We start from the raw sequence: 23,398 nt of genomic DNA, 5'->3' as shown, positions 1-23,398 counted from the left end.
AAATTGACATTTGAAATCCTCTAGGCCAGAGGATAAGAATACAACCAACTTTGCAGACAATAAATGGGCTTATCTCCCAAAAGCAGGAGCACCTCTTTGGCTGAGTTTTGCACCTCCAACTGAGTTGGAATATACTCAGGAGAACTTATACACATTACTGTATACATAGTACATTTACAAAGTACACTTACATTTTGCAGGTCTAGTGAATTTATCACCAGCAATCTAAAAGAATCTGTAATTTGTTGCTCCAATAAACTGCACTGTTGCTGACTCTATGTTTGTGGAAGTTCCTATTGAAGTCCAGCAGACTTACAGCACTGCAATGATTAATTTCACTGTTTGTGAATCTGCTCATGAAAGTTCTTATTGACTCGATCAGAATTATGTTGCTGAATTGATTTTAATCAGAAATGAGGCCCACCCACACCCAGCCTCTCTGCTGAAAACTAATTGGAAACCGACAGTTTATTTTATGCCAAAGTTAATGCAACACATCTACATTTAAGAACGGTTGACAACATTTTTGAAAATAAGTTGAATAAAGTTTTGAAAAAAATATTTTAATTACCTCTGGAGCAATATTTTAGAAACTTTAGTTGATAAGCACCACTACATAGATATTGATTGTTTTAAAACAGAAAAATATGGGTTTATGTGGTTGCTCTGCTATTGGTGTGAGTTTTCAAGGAAAAAAGATTTCTAAAAAAAGCAAGAAAAAGTTGGTTTCATTTTATAACCTTGATGTTGTGTAATATAAATAGTATACTGTAGAATATAATAAAATAAAAATAAAAATAAAAATAAAAATAAAAATAAAAATAAAAATAAAAATAAAAATAAATTAGTAAAGTAAATAAAATAAATAATAAAATTAAACACTAAAATAAAAAATAAAAATAATAAAAAACATTACGATTTTCTATTAATTCAACTGAAGAATCATTTCAGTCTTGTTACAGACACCCTCATCAACTCCTCTAGAGATGGAGGATAAAACAATCCACAAAACCAACTAATGTAATGACAGGCTTATTAAAATATTAAATTTGGGCCAGTTAGCAGCCAATTAATGTTGGCTTGGAGGACACTGGGAAAAATCAACAGAACTTTGAAGTATGCATTAAGTTCAGGAATATGTTTAAATCTGTCCTTGATCTGCAATGCATTCAGGCGGATGTCTATTTCCAGTGAGGTGCATGGGATCGGAACTTGTGCCTGTATACTTTGTTGCACATATTCTCAGTAACAACATCATTACACATAGCACTTTATTATTAAAGATCTCTCTTTTTATTCTTATGAACAGCCAGAACAGCTATTCTTTTCCTTCTATTTAGCCACTTTTCCCCTGTTTAGCCACTTTAATCTTTCATCCTTTGACTTATGAATGCCAGGATTTAACACAGATACAGTATTCTAAGTGAGAACTTTTCAATACATAGTAAGTACTTTTCTTCTTGCCTCTCTCAACATAACACATGAATCAAATTAACAACTGCATGCAGCGTGATTAGAATCTCCTTGCCACCAAAAGGAGAAATGGGGAAAATCTGCCTCATACTGTCATTGCATGTATTCCTTCTAATTAAATTTTCCTCTATGAATCCATTTCCTAGTAGTATCCTACTGACAAATGCCTACAAGAAAAATAACTTAGAGTAACTGATAAATTCGAATTTTTTTTTTTTTTAATCTAAATGCATATATTGACATGTAAATTGTCCCTGTCCTTCCCCACAGAATGTGACTGCATCAGAAAACCTCTGCTGCTTGGTGACTGCCTGAAGGCAACATGGGTCATAACCTCTGTTCCCTTCACGCTCACACTCGTATATAGGACTTCTGCACACCAGGAGATTAGAAGAGATGCATGGCTCAGGCATAATTTGATTTTTCCTATTAGACCATGGGGCAAATCTTGTGTGTGAATCATTCAAATATTGAGACCACTAAAGATTTTTTCTAGGCCTTGGTATGGCAACAAACCAAGTTTAGTAAGTGTGTTAGGCCACCCATGTAGATTAATTCAGAAGAATAAACGCTGAATTAGTCCTTGGAATGTTTCAGTGGTTATAGTTTACATAATGCACAATATGGTCTTAGGGTAACACTGTGTTTGAAGTCCCAAACAAGATCAAAGCTTCTTCACACAGTGAGGTCAATACTTGAAACTTTTGAATACTGGTGGAGCAGCAGCAGCCAGACAGTGAAAGCAGACTACATCTCATGCCCAGTGTGAGTGGCTTTAAAAGGCAGGAACCTTTCAGAACTTAGTTTTCTCTCACTGGTCGGTATCAATGACAATGGGTCAATGTTATGGTGTGTTTGGGCAAACATTTTCAAAGGACGGGCACAAAATAGAATAATGCTTTCAATTTCGGAATACTTTAATCCACTTATGTAGTATTACATCACCAATCTGGAGTGGGAGCAGATGGAAATTGCAAGAGGCAATGTTTTAAAAAGGACAACCATGTGAGAGTAGCAAATAGATCTAATAATTAAGTCAAAACTAACAAGATAGCTACCATAAACTGAGGTTCAAGATCTTCAAGAAAGCTGGATCCATCCAACTCCTCAGTGTTGATAGTGAAAATTTTGATTCATCCTTGATTAGTTTCTTTTGAGTTTTTTGTTGGTGTTTTTTCTTTAGTTGGTTGGGATTTTTTTGTTTGCTTCTTTGTTATTTTGTTTTTTCTCTGTCATTCCTAAGAGATGCATCATGCAAAGGATGGAGACAGGATTGAGGAACTAGGGGCAAAGATACTGTAGGTGGTAGGATGTGAACACAGAGCCTCAAGCTTGTGTGCCGTCTTGGGAAATTTCATAATCAGAAAAGGGTCTTGATTCTTCAACACAAATTCAGTGGTCTACAATAATTGGGATTTTTTTTCAGAAGCATGTTTTCTGTAAGCAGACTGACTCCTAATCTCCTAAAATGTAAGGGCTGTAACACTTTCTAAGTAGGCTATATTAATTTCTTAATCTGCATTTCAATTCATGTGTAGATTAGGTCCTATTAATAAAGGGTATATGGATTTCAGTGCTTCAACAGCTGGTATCATATAAAGCTTATCCAAATGTGGCATGTGAAAGCTTGCATTTAACAAACTTTCCTCAACAGCTTATTTTCAGCCAGACCAGGAGACTTATAATGAGAAACAGTGATTCAAACTTCAACCAGGCTATGGAAGAGTTCTTTATAACTTCATAAATGCTTTTTCTTTGCTTAACTTCTCTTATTTTTTTCTAAATGGGATTTCTGGCTCCAAATACAATTGTATGACTAGGAGTTGGTATTCATAAAAACCAAACCAGGGGTTTTTTACTCCCAAGCAGTAGTTTACTGTTTATTAATAAACTGTCTTGTCCAAAGGACACAGGAGAGGTAAAACCCTGCTATACACTTCATATTTAGTCTATCATATATCTGCCCCTTATTAAGCCCCTGCGTTTATACTGCATGGGTTTAGTATAGTTTCAAACTGTTTTGAAAACTGAAAAATACTTACTTTATTCTGTTAGAAATTCACATAGAAATCAATGAAGACAGGAAAAATGCTTAGATGGCATGCTACTCATGATTTAGTGAACTCTATCACTACAGAAAGGGTAAGACAAAAGTAGTATTAATACCTTAAACTATTCACACTTTTAATCTCTTGGGGATATCTAAGGCTCTTCATTCTTGCATGTTGCCTCTCCCTGACCACCTTTTCTGTTGTTTGCTGGAAATTAGTTCATTTTGAAACAGCCAGTCCTGTGAATTTATAATCTCAGCAAAAGAGCAAACACAGATACTGCCTATATTGCTCTAAACATATAGAATTGGAGTATTTTTCAAAGAGTTCTACCTCCCTCTCCTTGAGGAGACTTGCGGTCTTGTTCTGTCAGAGTCTCTTGTTCATAATGCTCACTTAATTTATTAAGGTTAATTTTCATCAAAACTTATTTAGAAATCATGCAGATGTGCAAACAGCTGCTGGACTTCTTTCCAAAATGGCACTAATAGAATTTGCTGTACCAGTAGTATTTGTTATATATGCTGGTAGTACATATAGTACTGATAGAATTTGTTGTACCTGCTATCTGCTCTTTGTTGGTTGGGAAGAAAATCCTATCCACAGGGTTTGAGCAGCAGATGTAAGGCACAGCAGAGATTTCACTACATCAGAATTATCTAAAAGTAATGCCAAGGGTGACCTACATGTAATGAAGTAGTGCACAATGCACTTTATTGAAGTGTCTGTCCTCAATGCATTTGCTTCCTCTGCTGTTGGGGGGAGGGGGACCAGTTTGCATGGGCTTTGTGGGGTTTTTTTTAAACATGTAAAAAAAGGAACATGAATTAATGTTGAAAAAGGCTCAGCAAGAACTAAGGTGCTCTGCAAACTGGTAATTTTAGTCACTACACTTGCTCACGTGATATACAGGAAGACACAGATGCCGGAACTGGAAAGCTGGAGTTTTGATGACCTCATTCCATGGGGTCCATATGGCATCTGTCTTCAGTTAAAAGGGGCATACTGATTTTTAACAACCAGTACAAGATGTAACATCCTAGAGCTAAATACTGTTCTCCAGTTTCTTCTTTGGCACAGATCAAGCTCTCCTCAAAGAATCACGGAATATCTCAGGTTGGAAGGAACCCACAAGGATTATTAAATTCAACTTCCTGCTCCTTACAATCGTACCTAAATTCATATGACTAAAAGCATTATCCAGACTTTCCTTGATCTTATGAATTGAATGGTTAGGAAATTGCGTACACTTGCATAATACCTCATTTTTGCCTCCTGACTGGGAAGTAATATAGTAACTGTTTGTGTCAGAAATTCCTAAAAGTCTCATAGGTTTATGAGTATGCTTCTGATGTGGGCAAAAGGACCATGTCACACTATTTCATTTCTTATCAATCAGAACACGAGACAGGCAAGCCTCAGAATTAATTCTGCACTGTGGTTGTGTACTTTTGGTAATTTTCACATTCCTGATGCTTGTTCTTTAGGTGAAATAATGTATAAAATATTAGTTAAGTAGATACACCTTTCCAGAAGTATCTGCAATTTTAGTATGCAAACAACAGCAAAACAAGATATAAAGTTTGAAACAAATCAGTATTTTTTCTATTAATTAAATTATCTCTCCTTTTTTCAATAAATTAATAGAGTATTCAGTACTGTGTGGCAGAATAAATTGTTTTGCTATTTGACATTACTTGATTTTGATTTTTAAAAATCTGAAAAGTAGTTTACTAAGCAGCTTCTCCTGAAAACTGCTCTTAGAAAGCAACGATTCCTTCTCCTTTGTAAAGGAGGTAATTACTTCCAGGTAATTACATATCTCTGTTTACATCAATAGTTTTCGTGCTGAAGTGCAATGTAAGATAAAAAGTGAAATACAGCAGAATGTGCTCCAATATGACATATAAAAACTAGAATCAGATATTTATCAAATATCATTAGAAATTCAGCAAAGATTTTGAGGCATTGTAATTTCCTTACTAACTGCAAAAACTACTCAGAAAAAGGCAGTGCAGGTAAACACAGTATTACAGACAAGTGGTATTTCACAAAGAACATTATACAGAAAAGTACCTACAGTTTCTTAATGTAACTCAGTTGCTGCCCAGAAAAAAAAAAAAAAAAAAAGTTAAATAAATTCTGTAAAGATAAGAGTGGATGCTCTGCCTCTGAAGATACAATTACAGTAATAAGTAGGTAGAAGAATGTGTGCTTTTGCTACATTATTTATTACCAAATTTTTGACACACAGGAAAAGCTCTTCAAAAGCAAGCATGGAAATTATTTTGGTATTACTTCTTCTTGCTTCAGTGAAAATGCTGGCACAACACCCAGATGGTGCTGGCTTCCATTTTGTGTTTTCTGGGCACTTCCACGTGTGCTTATCTAGGAGAACTGAATATCCCAAAGGAACAGACCAGCCTATCTGGTCTTTTCTGCCTTTAAACTATTTGCTAATCTTGCTACATCATCTGCCTTAATAATCTCTTTTCAGCAGGCATGGATAAATCCACTTCTACAGGATTTTGATTACCTAAAGTGTGCTGTTGTCTTCCAAAAGGAAATTAATTTAGGTCAAATTGTGTATTACTTGACCTCATGTTATTGTTCTGCCTTGTCCACAGAGAACAAAATATGCGTTTCCACATGCAGATTTGAAAGGTAATATTTGGCAGGCAGAGTGGTTCTTTCTAGCAGCACTTCTGCTGAAGCTAAGTCACAGATCATCTTCTTAACTTTATAGAACACCAAAAGCTTGATCTTCTCATGCAATAAAACCCAAAAATATGAAAGTTCATGCAACAACCAAACCAAGTTACAAGATATACAAAAGCATATCAAGCATACCATGCCACCTCAGAAAGAACAACCATTTGGCTTCCACTGCACAGATGAAAGGAGAGAACAGTTCTTGTGAGGGCAACAAAAAGAGTGAGGTTTTTCCTTAGCTCTCAAACAGACTTTTAGGAGGTTGTAAAGGAGAGTGACATGTATTCATTTGCTGTGGTATTAGCATGTGGCAGGTAAAATTCAAGGAAAACTCAGTGAAATTCTTCCTTGAGTTCTGCCTCCCTGTGCCTAGGCAAGCACTCAGATCCACTGTGACCTCTTTTTCTCCCTTTGCCTCTTTCCAGCCCATCTCATCAAGCTTCTGTCACTCCTTCCTTTGTATCTCTGTCTCCTTTCACAGTCCCACCCACTATAGCTGTGCTCATTAATGGCAAGGCCAGGGAAGTAAAATCTTTTTCTCTGCTCTGCCACTTGCTTGAGTTGGGAGGAGAGGCACAAGGTAAGCCAACTCCCTACAGATCTCATCAGTGGCATAAGGGAGGCAACTCACCTGTCTAACTTGTCACCTCCACCTTATTTCATGGCCACAGGACCTTCAGAAACTCACATTACTCATTGCTGATAAAAGTTTATTAGTCCCATTCTGGCTGCCATCCAGAGTCAACCGTACTGTGTCAGAGCAGAAGGATCTGTCCCTCCCTGTGAATGAACAGCTCACCTAGGAACTCACAACTGTAACTGGAGAGCACTATGTAGCATACTGGAGGAATTTTCTGAAGAAATGAGGTAAGTTGGCTTCACCAGACACTTCATTGAAGCTCAAATCAATGTGTGCTTCACAGTCCTCACTGAAAGTGAAAAGTAAGCAATTTTCCCTAGGTTTTGGTTTCAGCATCAGAGCTCAAGGCAGCAAGCCCTACATGCAAGTCATTCAGTACACACCAGCTTGTGTGGCTTACTCTCAACAGCAGTATAAATTACATTTCACCTGTTTACATCAGAAATCAATGCAAATATACCAATAAATGTGATGATTGATGACAAATAAATGCTGACTGATGAGGCTTCTCAGCAAATCTTTTACCTTTAGCAGCTTTCTAAAACCCCCAGTATATCACTCTACATCTATAATTGTGCAACAATAGCTGTTTGGTTCAAGAAATTACTTTATTATGAATCACCAAGTAACTGGTAAATGTTCATTTCCACTATGGCTCAATCGCATGGTTTTACTGTGCCTTGCTGCTATAATCCTCTTCCACCCTAAATGTCCTAAAACACCTTGCATTTGTTGATCTGCTTGTCCTTTCACTCCAGTTCTGTGAAAACCCCACAGAACTAGGTCTCATAACCTGTTGGAGAAACAGCACAGCCAGGCACTGTATGTTTTCTTACAGCTGCAGAAATCTGTGCCTCTTCGTGTGTGTGATTCCAGTTTCAGTCTACAAAGCTCTTCTTGAAGTGGGGAACAAAAAGAAATGGTCAACAACAGTACTCTTAACTGAAGTCTACTGAAGTTAGCTATATTAACCACAACTTTGCATGTATTTCTATTTTTTTTTATATATATTAATATGTTTACTTTCTATAGTTTCCTATGCTGACAAGATATTCATTTAAACAACTGGCAGGTACAGTGAAATTGATTAGGCACAAAGTCACCTCAGTCATTCTGAAGATGCTGTTTATTGTTAGCTCCAAGTTTAAAAAAAATACAGAACAGCTGACTTCAATCTCTTTCAGCCAAAATCACCAAACTGACTCTATATAGTTCATCCAGTTATTGGCTAACAGGTTATTTTATCAACATCAGTGAAGAGAAGAAATGTATTAGATTTAACATGATGGTACAAAGGTAGCTGAGCTCTGGGAATAGCAAAAATTTTGAAGAGGATGTTAACTAGGGATTTTATTTTCTTTGATATCAGTTTGTTCTAAGCAAACAGCACCTGATTCTGTAGGTCACTTTTGAGTAACATTTGGTTTGGTAAAGTTTCACATGCTAATTAGTCTATAAAAATATTCTATTTTACTCTTAAGCACAGATGCCTCAAGATTCAGAAGTTATGCTGAAGAAGTTAGGTTTTTTCCAACTTTCCTTGCTTTGAGGGAGGGAAGTCAGAAGAAAATAACCTTTTCTTTCTTCTAAGTGTTGTGATTGCTCCAAGAGAAAGAATGCCCGATTCTCTCTTGTAACTTCTTGCCATTGATATCACACAAAAACAAATGTATTATTTCTAGCCCAGAAAATTAAAATGACAAGAAGTGATACTTGTGAAGAAAAACCTTGGTGAGGAAAAACATTAATCAGATATGGTTTGACAAAGTCTTTGAATAACAGGACTTCTGTCAACAAATCTGAACTGCACTTATGGCCTTGTTAGAAATTGTGCCAGTCCAATGGGCAAAGGTATCAATCTAAGCCCACAACAAAGTCACTTATTAATCGAAATGCAAACTCTATATGATAGTTTACTTATTAATTTCTCAAGAAATTACTCAAGAGTAATTTCTTGTTACTCTTACTAATCAACAACATGTCTGCAGCCAGTAACCTAAAAACCTCTTCCAGCATAGCAAAGTCTGAAACCATTAACCAACCTTGAACTCATCTTTTCCCCTTCACCTTATAAAGCTAAGAAAGATTAACAAAAGCAGCTATGGTAACAATCATAAACACAGTCATAAGAAGATATCATTTATGTCTCAAGTCAGTCCTGAAGTCAATCCACTCACATATTTTTAGCTCTTCTCCCTGATGATCTCATCAGGGAGAATAGCTATGGTCACTAATAGCATGGTCACTAATACTTTACTGATCTCTTTCAACAAAATGTCATCAAACCACTATCACTAATGATGTTGCAAATACGTGGAGTTAATCAGTTGATGTAAATGAAATCAATCAGGAACGGTCCCATCCCAGAGGGCTTGAAAGTGAGGATTTTTTTCCCCTGGGACAGAAATTAGGAAATATGAAAGTTGTACAAAACAAACAGTGAAGTCCATTTGATGCTCTAAAGTCTGTTTAGCGTTAGACTGGCAATTGTGGCGCAGCTGTGAGGTAGCATGGCTAGACAACACAACTGGTTTTTAAATAGGGACTGCTATCTTCCTGATAAAATTAAAGGCAACTGCTATAAGTATCTATTATCAGAGCATCTGTCCTATGAAGAAAGACTGAGGGAATTGAAATTGTTTGTCCTGGAGAAGGTTCCAGGGAGACCTTACTGCAGCCCTTTAATATTTGTAGGGGGATCGTTAAGAAAAATGAGGACAAACTTTTTAGCAGCACCTGTTGCTATAGGACAAGGGCAATGGCTTTAAACCAAAAGAGGCTTGATTCAGGTTAGATATAAGGAAGAAATTATTTACAAGAAGAGTTGTAAAATGCTGGATTGGGTTACCCAGAGATATGGTAGGTGCCCTATCCCTGGAAACATTCAAGATCAGGTCAAATGTGGCTCTGAGCAACTTGATCTAGTTTAAGATGCTCCTGCTCATTGAAAGGTGGGTTGGACTAGAAGGCCTTTACAGGTTTCTTCCATCCCAAACCATTCTGAAATCCTAAAATTTTCACCTGGCAAAAATGAGGATATTTTTTAAAACATTGTGAGTACAAAGTTTCACTCCAGGCTTTAACTGTGATTACCAGGACGAAAACTTTTTTTTTTTTTTTTTTAATACAACTTCTGTCAGACAGGAAATGAATGGTCAGTGCTAGTGGCTTTCCTCTTCTGTTTCAGTACAAAATACATTTATGATGGGGACAGTGAATTAGGTATTCAATACAAATGGGTTCTCACATGTTGTGGATAAGTTCCTTCCATTCTCATTGCTTATTTATCCTCAAATAAGTAAGATATCTTGCAATAGGAAGAATTTATGAATGAAGGCATCAATAAATGCTTCCTACTGCACAGCTCACCACAAATTCTTTGTAATACTTCTAAGGAGTTAACAGACTTTTATTAGTTACATAATAATCCCCAAATCTGCTTTTTCAAAATATACTCTTCCTCACCTTTTCATAATATCAAACTTGACAACTAAACATTAGCATGAAACAGAGTCAATGACCCTCCATGTACTTACCATGTACCACATGCTTGGCCACTTGGGATCATTGAAATAAGTGGATTGGGTACCACCAGATTTATAATCCCTCTTTATCCTTCTTTTAACCACCTGCTGCTGTATCCACTCCACCTGCCAACCAGGAAAACATACGGAGAATATTATTGTTCTGTGGAGATTATCAAAAAATGTGCAAAAATTTGGGATTGTTCTCATTACCACACTCCAAGGCAATATTTTGTATTCAAGAGTTCATTTTGGCAGTAGAAATCACGCAGTTCACCTTGACACACTGTTCACTAAGGAATACATTCAATTTAGCTAGCGTTACAAATCTACCCAAACAATTGCTTAAATACCCTGCTAGAAGGATTTCATTCAGTATTACCTTTTAAATACCGTTATTTTTCCAATTTTTCTTTACCAGACTTACTCTTCTATTGAATTTATAGAAACTCCTACACAAAATCTAACAGCATATTACAATGAGGAATTAATTGAATTTCTAAAAGGATGAATTTGTTTTTATCTTTCTCTTCCAGAAAATAATAACATTAAAAAATATAATCAAAAGCTTTGCTTTTAGACCAATCACCTTCACCACTCAGAGAGAAAAAAAAACCCCAAAATTAAACTTCATTTTAAGTAAAGTGTCAAGCTTGTCTCAGAGAGGCAATCTGGAATTTAATTTTACACTAAGCACTCCCCTGTGAGAAACAGCTGGATACTAAGCAACAGCTCTAATTAAAACAAACACAAAACCACACCTGAAACAGGAAAAGAAATATAAGGGTTAAAAATCTAATTCTGAAAGTTATTTTTGTCTGTCTGACACCTCTTCAAAGATTCACAATATATCCAAAGAAAGGCGACACCAAAAGTGACATCAACTTTAGATAAGAGGGGAATCTGCAGCTATTTCTGTATTAGCTATTCTAGAAGGGAGCTAGTTTCAATAAATGTAAATAATATGAACTAACCACAGAAAATGCCCATGGTATAGTCACACACATCTAGCAGCTTATATTTCTGCAGAATTGTTCCAAGGGATATAACTACATAAATTAATTCACATCTCTCCAAGTAAGACAGTCATCTTCTAGCACTCAACTCTGCACCTTTTATTTGTGCTTTTTGAATATCTGTGTATGCACACAAACATACAAATATATCAAAGAAGTTACTTTCAGCTCACATATTTGTTTGTCACTGTTCAGAGACAGTATTAATATTTTTCTTTAGCAGATTAATCTCTCTACAGTGCATTCACAACACAACTTCAAATCCTTAGGTAGACATATCATAGCACTCTGGCCTCTACTTCTTGATCAGAAAAAATGGAGAAAGACATCTCTGAATTTGTCCAAAGAGGATTCCTAGGACAGTCCTTATAGAAGCTGGATGGTTTTCATGGTGTTCTTCATAAAGAAGAAATGAAATTTTCTCCTTCCCGAGAACTCATTTCAGGATTAAATGTATTCTTCTAGAGGCTAAATTATGCAGTCTAGGAACGCAGACCATTGGGTAGAGCTGACACTGAAACTCATTTTTCTGTTAAATCTTCTAGGAATAATCATTAGTTGCTTTCTGGTTATATGGGAATAGAGAAAATTGACAGTGTGCCCTTCTCTCTTGCTTACTGTCCCCTCTTCCAGTACCATGTGAAATTCCCCATGACAAAACGAGAGCTAACTGCTCCCTTCAGATCTGACTGGATCCAGGTGCCCTTTGCAGGAGGTGACAGCTAATAGGTCTCAGGCTATTTGATGTAACAAAGTCTGGAGGTCTGTAGGATACACAAAGCATGTCTGGGCAAAGGCTAAAGAAAGTCAAATCAAAAGACTTTGGTAAGCACTAAGCCTAATGGCTGCTTTAAACTGGGATCAAAAAGCCTCTTAAATAGCTCTCTCCTCCATGAAAAAGACTGATTTTTAACTGAATAATGAACCTTGTTCACCTGACTTTTGCTGCTAATATATGCTTTGTTTTCCAGACCCTCACAACAGAAGCTTGTTATTCTTCAAAGCTTCTCTTTTTTCAGGTAGCCCATGCCTGCAAACACATCACAAAACAAGAGACTGGCATCCTATGTCCTGTTTGGTCTCTGACTTCCCACCTGCCTGGACTGCTATAGACAATGGGCCTCACTTCTTCTATTACTACTATTTAGCAGTCATTAACAAAAATGCTTCAACAGGTCTGAAAAAGCAACCATGGCTTTCAGGGCTTATACAGACACACTTTCCTAGTCTTATTATGAGATTTGGGTCTCAGTGTTAGAAACATGTTCAGCTGTCTGAGGGGTCTAAAGCTTCTATGCTGCAAGAATATTTACTGTTATCTTGACTCGCCCTTTGCTGAAGGGATTAACTACATGCTAAGAAAGTTTTAAGTCAACAAATTTCAACACTTCACAGGCCAAAACCACACAGAGCACACCATGCCATGCTTGGGAACTCCTATCTTGAGTCTGCAGGGAGGAATTAAACCTACCACCAACATAATCTAAGGATCTGATAGTGTTGCAGAAGTGTCCACAAAGACAAACCAATGAGACAGACTCAGTTGAAGAGGATTAAACCTTCTTCCACTGCTACCTCTAGTTTAGATGCATGAACATTAATGAAAGAACTCAGCAACGCTACTATTGCCTAGAGGAACCATAAATAAGAGACCCAGGGCAACTGATTTGGCATTAGGGAATCCCATGCAACAAGGCTTCTATAGGAACTACAATGAGCAACTGTGAGGAGTTTTGGAAAAACACCCCTCCTATTTTAATAGAGCCAAAGTAGTAAACATATTTCTGGAGCCTGCACAACACACAAGTTTAAAAAAAAAAACTTCAGCAACCTAATACCATTTCTTTATGGATGAAATTAAAGGATTTTCCTAACTAGACAAACTTCTAGCCAAACTCTCTACTCATTCACTGCAACATGTTGTCTCCATTGATTACTGCCTATTCAGCTACCAATATCTGCTGATGAATAAAAATATTTAAATACAAAGGCAGCATAGTACTGGTGGAGAGTGGTACACTGCTGCCTCAAAAAAATGCCCAAATATTTTTTTTCTCCATTTCCTTTATTTCAGACAATATTATGGAGAATAGTATCAGTTATTTAGTTCAAGCAATCATAAACACTGCAGCACTGCACACTTCCATCATTTGACACACAAAGAATTTTCAGTATATTTATATGCATGTGTTTGTACAAGACTTTGTATCAACAGAGTTAATCTGCAAGTCTGCAGTATAGTAGGTGGTTATATTTTAATGAGATAACAGGTAAATATTGTTTTGTATCTTATCTACCACCTTTTAACAAAGACTCTCTGTTGCAGGGCATGCCCCTATTACATGCTGGATGTTGCCCATAATTCCTATTTCCTCAGCTCCCAGCAAAATTAGGGAAAACATATGAAACAGTAATTTTGCAGAAGGGCTGTGCAGCTTGAATGATCAGACTCAAACTCAGTAAAATAAACATAACTTGTCTTCCCACAAGACTTAATGATAATTTTATGTATGCACAGAATTGCTCTAAGTAAAACAGCTGTTTAATTAATTTCATACAAATAAAGATGTGGGTAATGACACATTTGCCTAAGTTGCAAATGGGAAGATAGTGCAGGTAGCTCTTTAATGATGGAATGCAAGTGTCTAGATGGAATAGACTAGACTCATACAGAATATTTCAGTTGTAATGGAGCTACAATGATCATCTAGTCCAACTGCCTGATAAATTCAGGGATGAACAAAAGTTAAAGCACAGTATTGAGGGCCTTGTCCAAATGTGTCTTTAACGCTGACAGGCCTGGGGCATCAAGCACATCTCTAGGAAGACTGATCTCTTTGACCAACCTCTTGGTAAAAAAATGCTTCCTGAAGTCCAGTGTGAACTTCCCCTGATGCAACTCTGAACTATTCCCACATGCCCCATCACTAGATACCAGGAAGAAGAGATCAGCATCTCCCTCTCTCCATCTCCTCCTCAGGAAGCTGTACAGGGCAATGAGGTTGCTCCTCAGTCTCCTTTTCTTCAAACTAAACAAACCTGGTGTAAAACATTAGGACTCATTTTGTATAGTACAGGTAACCACATCAGTGAAAGAGGGAAGTCAAACTAACCACTCTCAGTCAGTGACCACACACTGCTATGAGGGAGACAGTGCAGGATGCTAGACAGAGTAACCTGTAACATCCCGACAAGCCTGATCACAGTCCTACTTACAGCTTTGCCTGGAAGGTGTTTAGCAAATCCCTTATGTTGAGATCTGCTGATTAATTGTTTTTATTCTCAGGTTATATTGACACAACTTTTTAGAACTCAATTTAGACATTACTGGAAAACCAATATACTCATCTGACAAGTCAATGCATACAATTTTGTTTACAGAAAATACCACTGCTACTTAAATAGAATAGTTTACTCTGCATTGTACAATCACTAGGTTACATTAATGAAAACAAGGTCAAGACTCAGAAGTTATATTAGCATTGTAGCACATATTACCTTTGAGTATTTTATGGGTATTCACCCACAAATTACTACAGAATGCCTGGTACATTTGGGATTTGTTTGATTCTGTATGAAAGGAGCTCATTTGTATAAAAATAGTATTTCTGGAGTAATTAATTATACAGATTCTCGTTTCTTGCCAGAAGGTGAGTCTATGCAAACAATGAAGTTCATTTTAACATTTCCATAAAGTCACACTTACTGAGATGTAACAAAAGACATATTCCCATTGACCTCAGCCTCAGAAGTTCCATTTTTTTCTTGAGTGTCTAGAAATCAAAGCCAAGCCAGACTGGAGACCAAACTATTTTTAAGAATCACCCTTTTCGGTCTCCTCAATTCAGGACTCACAGCATTGTTTTGTGCATAATCCAGCTCTTCTTCACAGACCTGCATGGAATACTGCTATGGCAATAAAACTGTATAAGCTAATTCAAGCACTCTTTTTCTCTCTTTAAGTGACAGAATTTGAAATTAAATGTTATCTCTTGATGAAATGAATCAAAACTACTTTCTAACATGTTTAGCCTCATTAATTCAATAGAATTCTTGGAAAAAACCCCATGTAGGTATGCTGCAGTAAGATCTCCCTTACCCAGAGTTATAAACTATGAAAAGTTTGATAAATGAAAAAAAAACTTAATGCTGGGAAAAAAACCCACCAATTTATCAAAGAAGTATGATTTTTAACATACTAACTTTGTTATGAAAGATAGTTTTTTCAAATATATCATGACAGGGTCTGCTTGAATAAACATTTTAAAATTATTAAAAATGTGTCAACTCCAATATGTGAAAATGCCATTACTATACAGCAGAAGTTACAGGCAAGCTGAAGATGTAATCCTTTCCATTTTGAGGAAAAACATGCTTGGGGTGAAAAAAATTTCTAATTCTGAAGTAAGCTATAAATTTCGTACCAGAATCTGTGACTTTTATGACAAAATTCAATGTGAAGGTGTGGATCTGCAGTCTGTGAAAAAGAGATCCTTCAAGTGCCACTTCTCATTGAAACTGTAACCCTTGTACTGCCTCATTCACCTTCATCTGTCCTACACCTCTAAGAAGAAACTGGAAATTCCTTCTCAGACGACAAGAGAGGAGGTGCCACAGAAGCCATACAGATTAAAGAAAAAAGAGAGAGAAAACCCACACAGAGCACATGGAAGGTAATGCCCAGTAAAGAGATCAGCAAAAGGGGCTACCTCAACCCATGGAAAATAGGCACTGAACAGCAATGCACCACTGTTATTCAGTGTTTGTCAGCAGACAGATTGCTCTGGGCAAGCATCCTCCCTCTCAGTTAGACAGTCTCATGCTGCATCTGCTACACTTCATTCTTTACTTGCCTAAGGACCCCCAACACTCATATATGTGAGTTCTGAAAGACCCTGCTACAAAAGGACGGACATGAGGATAGCACACTTTGAGACAAAATATGAGACTGTGCTGTCCTAGCATAAGGACAAAAATTGCTCCAACAGTTCCTGTCTTAGCAGGATGCCGTGCAGAGGGACATTGACAGACTCATGAGGTGAGTAAGACCAAGTGTGAGGTCCTGCACCTTGGTCAGGGTAATCCAAAACCTCAAATACAGGTTTAATGAGTGGATTGAGAGCAGCTTTGCATAAGGGTGGATGAAAAACGGGACGTGACCCAGCAACTCACATTCATATCACAAAAAGCGAACTGTGTGCTGGGCTATATCAAAAGACACTTCTCTACTCTCTGGAGTACTGCATCCACCTCTGGGGTCCCCAGCATAAGACAGGCAGAGGAAGGCCACAAAGACAGTCAGATGGCTGGAGAACCTCTGCTATGAGGAAGAGCTGAGACAGCTGGGATTGCTTAGCCTAGAAAAGGTGTTTGGGGAGATCTTATGGCAACCTTCCTGTTCTTGAAGGGGACCTATGGGAAGGATGGGGAAGGTCTCATTATCAGGGAGTCAATCTAGTGATAGCATGTGGGGTAATGGTTTAAATAGAAAGAGAGTAAGTTTATATGAGATATTAGGTAACGTGAATGTTCTTTACTCTGAGGGTGCTGAGACATTGAACAGGTTGCCCAGAGAAGCTGTGGATGCCCCATCCGTGGAAGTGTTCAATGCCATGTTGGATTGGGCTCTGAGCAGCCTGGCCAAGTGGAAGGCAACCCTGCCTATGGCAGGAGAGTTGGAATGAGATGATCTTTAATGTCCTTTCCAATCCAAATGATTCTATGTTTCTAACAAAACAAGTAAACATCTTATTTGTCCTGTCATTAAGTTTTCTGTGCCACCAGCTCTACTTAAGTGTATCCTTTGACAACATTCTGTTTTTGCATTTCACCTCGTAATGAAACTAAAAGGTCAATGATTTAGGGTGAAGTGAGGAGGACATATTAATATCCAAGGACCATACCTAGGCTAGTGAACAAGAGACCCAATCCATCAGGAGTGCAGGAGAGATGATGAGGACTATTGACACACCTCTTGCTAACTATGTGCAGTCACAAAACTAAGACCCCCAAAAACTGGACTCCTCATCTTAAGAAAAATTTTGTGTCATTTTTTGATCATAATTAAAACCCCAGCTATTTTCTTAACCTATTATTCTTTGACCCACAATAGCAACAGCCTCTTTTCACCATAAAAATTGATGAAGATTATAGGTAAAGTAGATGTTGACATATATCGAGACTATGGAAAACTACTGCAGATAGCATTTCACAAATGTAGGGGCCTAAAGTTAGATAAAAAGTTATTGACTCCAGCAATATGTGATGCATTCTTGCTGATAAAGTAAGTGTTTCTTCAGCAAGGGTCAATGACAATCCACAGTCAAAGCAGTTGTCAAAATTATGTTACAGATTCTGAAAAAAAAAACAAACAAGATAAAACAAGAAACAGATGTTAATACAGGCTGAGCAGAAACCAAAAAAGCAGAGGAGAAAAGACAGCAGATAATCCTTGAAATTACCACAACTCCAAAGAAACACATCTTGCACAACAGCAGACCAAGCTACTGCAGCGTCTGCCATAGACCAGAACTGAAATTCTATGCACATTTTTCCACCTCATAGCCACAGAAAAGCCAGTCAGTTCTGGTATGACTTAAGTGGTTTCTATGTGCTTTGCTATGTATTTGTGATCAATTGTAGCAGTATATTTCCAAATCCATAGTTCTAAATCCATGAGGTAGAAAAATCCACAGCTATGGATTGATTCTGTGCTATGTGACTGTCCTTTGCCTTTCCCTTGTAGCATTCCCACCCCTACACCTATATGCTCTTCACATAAATCCACACATATCACCTGAAAACTATGTGGAAAAAAAAATCTTTTTCCTTTATGAACAAGACTGTAGAGGAATAAATTGTGAAAAGGGAACAGCCTGGCAAGTGATGAAGGAAGACAGGCTCTGTACCAAGGCAGTTTAATAGCAGCCCAGAGCTGCTAGGAAGGGCAAAAGCATCACACTGAAATTCTGGAGAAGCTCAGAGCATCTGTTGCTAGCCAGGATCTCTGTACGACTGGAAAACCAGGGAACAATCCAAGGCAAAAGGACTCACATTTTCTCTCCTTGGAGAAGTCGTGACAGGTTTCTATTTGCAGACGCAGCTGCAGTAACTGATGATGAACATGGCTACAGCCACTGCCCAACCTCCGCCCTTCTAGTGTGTTGTACCACAGCTGACCATAAAGCAGCTCAAAATTACAGGACTAAAATCACACAGCAGCTTTGTGGGAGAGATGAGAACAAATTTCAGGGAGCCTGGGCTCCTGGACAGTAGCTTCCAGCAGCACCAGCCCCAGATGTCATAAGCAAAGAACAACCATCTAAAGCAGCTGGGGAATTTTTCCCTTCCTCAGATCTGAAGTGGCCTAACCAGCTTGGATGTTCTGGTTCTGTTTCTAAAATAACTCAGCCTTGGAATAGTGAGGAAAAGTCTTTGCAGCATAAGCTTAAAAGCAACTCCTATGTTTATACAAGGTAGTTTATATTTTTTAGCCACAGGTCATTCACCTCACCTTGGAACAACTCAAGAGCTACACACTCATGATTTTGAACACAATTTTAAGACACCTCTAATTGACAGGTCTGCTTGGTACAGTACCCAAAGTTCTGCTTACAGCACTGAATACAATGTTAGTATCTAGAAATACCTAGTTTTGGGACAATGTAATCATCTTTTCATCATTTCAATACAGTGGGAGGGTTAGTGTTAATATCACTCCAAATGTAAACTTTGATGTCACAACTCCCTAAAACTTCATATTCTTAATAAAACAAAAGGCTGGTCCAGTGTCCACTAGAGGATAAAACTTGGGAGCTCTCTAAACTTCATTAGCTTTGGAATCTAACATCTGGCATCCTAGACAGCTGAACTATCTTGTATTTCATGTCTGTATTACTGTAGCAATTATTCTATATATTAAAAAAAAACTGTAGAAATTTCTGATGTGATATTTTTCTTTCCTTAGTTTAGTCCTTCAACTCATGTCACAAATCAAGTCCTTCAGACATCTGCATGTGCTACTTTAAGGTGGTCTTAACTCATTTCACGACATCTTAGGAAGAGAAATCTCTACCACAGGGTTAAATTCAAATGTCAAAAATACCAGTGTAATTCCAAAAGTGTTGATTCAGTCAAGAGTTTCCCATGGTTTCAACTGCCATTTTGAAAATCCACTGAGAATTAGCAAGACAGTAAAAGTATTCCATAATTAAGTGGAATGTAATATCCATCAGTGGTATACTGGAGTTAACAAAGTAAATACATCTCCTGAGTAGACTATTCACTGACTAAAACCCCCTTAATAGAATGTAAGGAAGTATCACAAATAACTCAGCCTGTTTCCAGCACTTCTGCTTAATGTTGTTTTGTCAACAAGGAAAATTCTCACCTAAGTCTGGGAAATGGAAAAATTCCATCACAGAACATATACTAAATATCAAATTAAGCAGTTTTCTGATCAGAGTACTTTAAACTACAGGAAAACTTGATCCCATTTGAGTTTATTTGATTGTGCCTGTCTTGGTATTTTCTATCCTTAATCATAGGAAAAGGATAAATTTTTTTTTTTTCCAAGCTGACCCTGTTTGTAGCATATACTTTGAAGTAGTATTTAAAATTCAGAACTGAGTCAAAGTGCTTATACTAAGCTTCAGTTTTAGAGTTTTGTTGAGTTTTACATTTTATGGAAGTAGCAGTGGCATATTTTACAGCACCCCATTTCCCTAGTTTCTGGGCATTTCAGGTGCCTTTGTTGTACAAATTGATGATTGCTCTTACTTAAAATCATAGAATCATAATGTTGGAAGAGACTCTTGAAATAATCAAGACCAGCCATCAACCCAGCACTACCACTGAATTCAACATTAAATCATGTCCTTTAGTGCCATATCCAGAGGGGTTATGATCATATCCAGCAGTGGTGACTCCACTTCCCTGGACCATCTGTTCCAATGCTTTAAAAACCTTTCCATACTTTTTTTTTTTTTTTTTTTTAATAAGTAATCTAAAACTCCCTTGGCACAACTTGAGACCATTTCCTCTCATCCTGTTATTTGTTACCTGGGAGAAAAGCCCAACCCTCAGTTTCCTACAGCCTCCTTTCATGTAGTTATATACAACAGTAAGATCTTCTGCAGTCTGCTTTTCTGCCAGCTAAACAACCCCTGCTCCCTCAGCTGCTCCTCATACTCTCTAGAGCCTTCACCATCTTCATTGCCCATCTCGGGACTTGCTCCAGCACCCTCAGTGTCTCTACAAAAGTGAAGGATCCAGAAGTGAACACAAGATTTGGGTATGGCCTCACCAGTTACTTCCCTGGTCTTGCTGGCCACACTGTTCTTGATATAAACCAAGGATGACAATGACCTTGGCCACCAAGGGCAACTGCTGACTAACATTCAGCCATTGTCAAACAACAACCCCAGGTCCCTTCCCACCAGGCAGCTTTCCAACCACTCTTCCCCTAGCCTGTAGTGCTGCACTGGGTTATTGTGACCCCAGGGCTGGACCCAGAACTTCACCGTATTGAATCTCATACAGTTGGTCTCAACTTGTTGATTGATTCAGCTGTCCTCTGCAGAACTCTCCTACCCTCCAACAGATCAACACTCCTAATTCACAACACTTGTCATATTATAAACTGAGAAAAAGAAAATAAAGATTGTTATATCTATGGCAATGATTTATGAGATAGATTTTTAAATTGGATATACTAGAGCTCTTTGGTGTCCAGTCACATGACTTAGGTGGGTTGCAATGTGGTGTCTACAGTCTTCACAAAATTTTTTTCAGCTATGTTTACTTCATTTGATAGCAATCTCTATGGTTATTTCTACACTGTCTTCCATGACAATAAAAGGACTTTAAATAGTCTAATATAAATGTGATTTTTCCATATGATTACAGTATAAGAATGCTCTCTGTACTAATAAAAAACATTTTTTCTAACCAAGATGAACTTCAAATGTACAAACATGTATCTTCTGAAATACACAAACTTAGGTTTTGTTTGATATAATCTCAGATATGCTGCAGAACATGTCTGCTCTCATGAGGGAACACATTTCAGAAGCTTCAAAAACTGCAATGGTTTTCATAACTCTTCCTATTACTACTATTATTTTATTTCTAATCATTCATACAGTTCCTTTACCTGCTGGCAGAAAGGGTTGAAATGCAAAACTGAACTTTAGTTCATAAACAAACATATATTAGCATCAGATAACAGCTTAAAAATCACCTGACTACCTTTCCACTATTTGCTAGAACAGTGTGAAAGCTGAAAGAGATATCAGTCTCTCACAATGGCAACTATTATCGAATACCTTCTTCAGAGTACCTCTTCAGAGTGTAATTGGGCTCATAAAATGACAAGTTTACCAAACATCTGCTCTGAGAAGGGCTGCAAATCTCTGCTAGTTTCCTTCATGCAAGGCAAGGGAAGTGTGTTAGTATAGTAAAGGACCCAGGAAAGAAGCCCAAATATGATGAAGAGAAAAACAGATCCACAAGGAAGTGGTATTCAGATATCTGCTTAGCTGAGGAGACATAAGTTTTTGAGGTGACAGTGTCCAAACACATATGCAGGTCACCAAACTACTGTACAATATTATTCTTCAAACTCACAAATAGGAATGTGAAATGTCTGAAAGCTGAAGTTAAATAACTGGCCATAAAGCAAAACCAGAACATTTTTAATACTTCTGGATATTTTGTATTGCTGGCAGATTTTTTTAATTAAAATTGGAAAACTTCTAAAACCTACATTCTGCATCAAATAGAAATTAATTCTGATGCCATATGACGTCTAATAAAAAAGGATTGACTGGATGATCACAATATTTCCTTTTGATCTCACAGACTGTGAGTCTATTGGCATTTGCATTCTTGACAACTAGCTTTTTAGGAACAGCCTGGAAGTCAAAAAAACTATGGAATCCAGAAATTCTGGTTTCATTATACAAAGTTATTATAAAACAAAGTTGCTATATATAAAACACAAAGTATATATATAAATACAAGCTTTATGTATGTGTGTGTGCGCGCGCGCGCATGCAGGTATATATAAACACAAAGTTGCTATAACAGCTACAGCTGAAACAGTGAATTGAATCTAAATTTAGTAAAGCTATGTAAAAAGAAATTTTTAATCTGCATAATTTACAAAAGTAAAGTTAACCCAATATTCTGGCCTTTATAGATATTAATATATAACTTCAGCACTAATGAGAGTGCCAGCATTTACTCTCTCTCTAAATAAAAAAAAAATTTAAAAAGGGAAAAATAATGTCAAACAATAATGTAGTTAAACACAGGTTACATAAGTGATATCAACACACCAATGGATACAACTGCTTTAAGTGGATTATATAGATTTGGAATAAACATTTTCTTCTACTAAAATGTTGCTTGGATTCATACAATGCTCTGTGTGACACCAAGAGAAATATAGTTCCACAGAATAAAATACATAGCACTGGGTTAACAAACCAGATGATTACTTTCATTTACTTTAAAGCGAATTTTATTTTAAAGCCAATTTGCCATTTGCAGAATTTTTTATTCAACTGCCAGCCTTGTCCGCGTTTTGAGTCAGAAGCAGGAAGGAGCAAAGTTGTCTGATGAAGGCTGCACAAAATCAAGCAGCACAGCTATGAACAGGACACAGCTGCCTGGCATCTCCTCTGAACCAATAAAACTGGTGAGGATCTGCTAAGAATAAAGCAGATCAGCCAAGGATGATGAGTTGCTTTTCAGTGACATTGGCTCTTCAAAATAATCCTAAAAGAAAGGATTACAAAAAATTGAGTAGTGGGGAGATTCTTTTGCTTTGTTTTGTGGAGGATGTCTTTCCAGCTCCCTTTTCCTGCCTTCAGTAATCTGTCAATAACCTGTCAACAATCCCAGATATGATAAATTATCTGTGTGTTTCATGATTTCATGCTGTCCACCACTTAGAGTAGCTGGGTAAGATAACAACCA

General features: G+C 37.3%; 1 protein-coding gene across 2 annotated transcripts in view; it reads right to left on the bottom strand.

Moving 5' to 3' along the window:
* PCSK5 (proprotein convertase subtilisin/kexin type 5) overlaps nucleotides 1-23,398 on the bottom strand; it is a 220,552-nt gene that overhangs the window by 163,902 nt on the left and 33,252 nt on the right. For both annotated transcript variants that reach the window (XM_068177017.1, XM_068177018.1), the window contains exon 3: nucleotides 10,413-10,526. In XM_068177017.1, the coding sequence (XP_068033118.1) occupies nucleotides 10,413-10,526 (114 nt within the window). The remainder of the gene's footprint in view (nucleotides 1-10,412; nucleotides 10,527-23,398) is intronic.

Source organism: Anomalospiza imberbis, chromosome Z (assembly GCF_031753505.1).
Source record: "Anomalospiza imberbis isolate Cuckoo-Finch-1a 21T00152 chromosome Z, ASM3175350v1, whole genome shotgun sequence".
Lineage (NCBI taxonomy): Eukaryota > Metazoa > Chordata > Aves > Passeriformes > Viduidae > Anomalospiza > Anomalospiza imberbis.
This window is presented reverse-complemented; position numbering and strand designations above follow the sequence as displayed.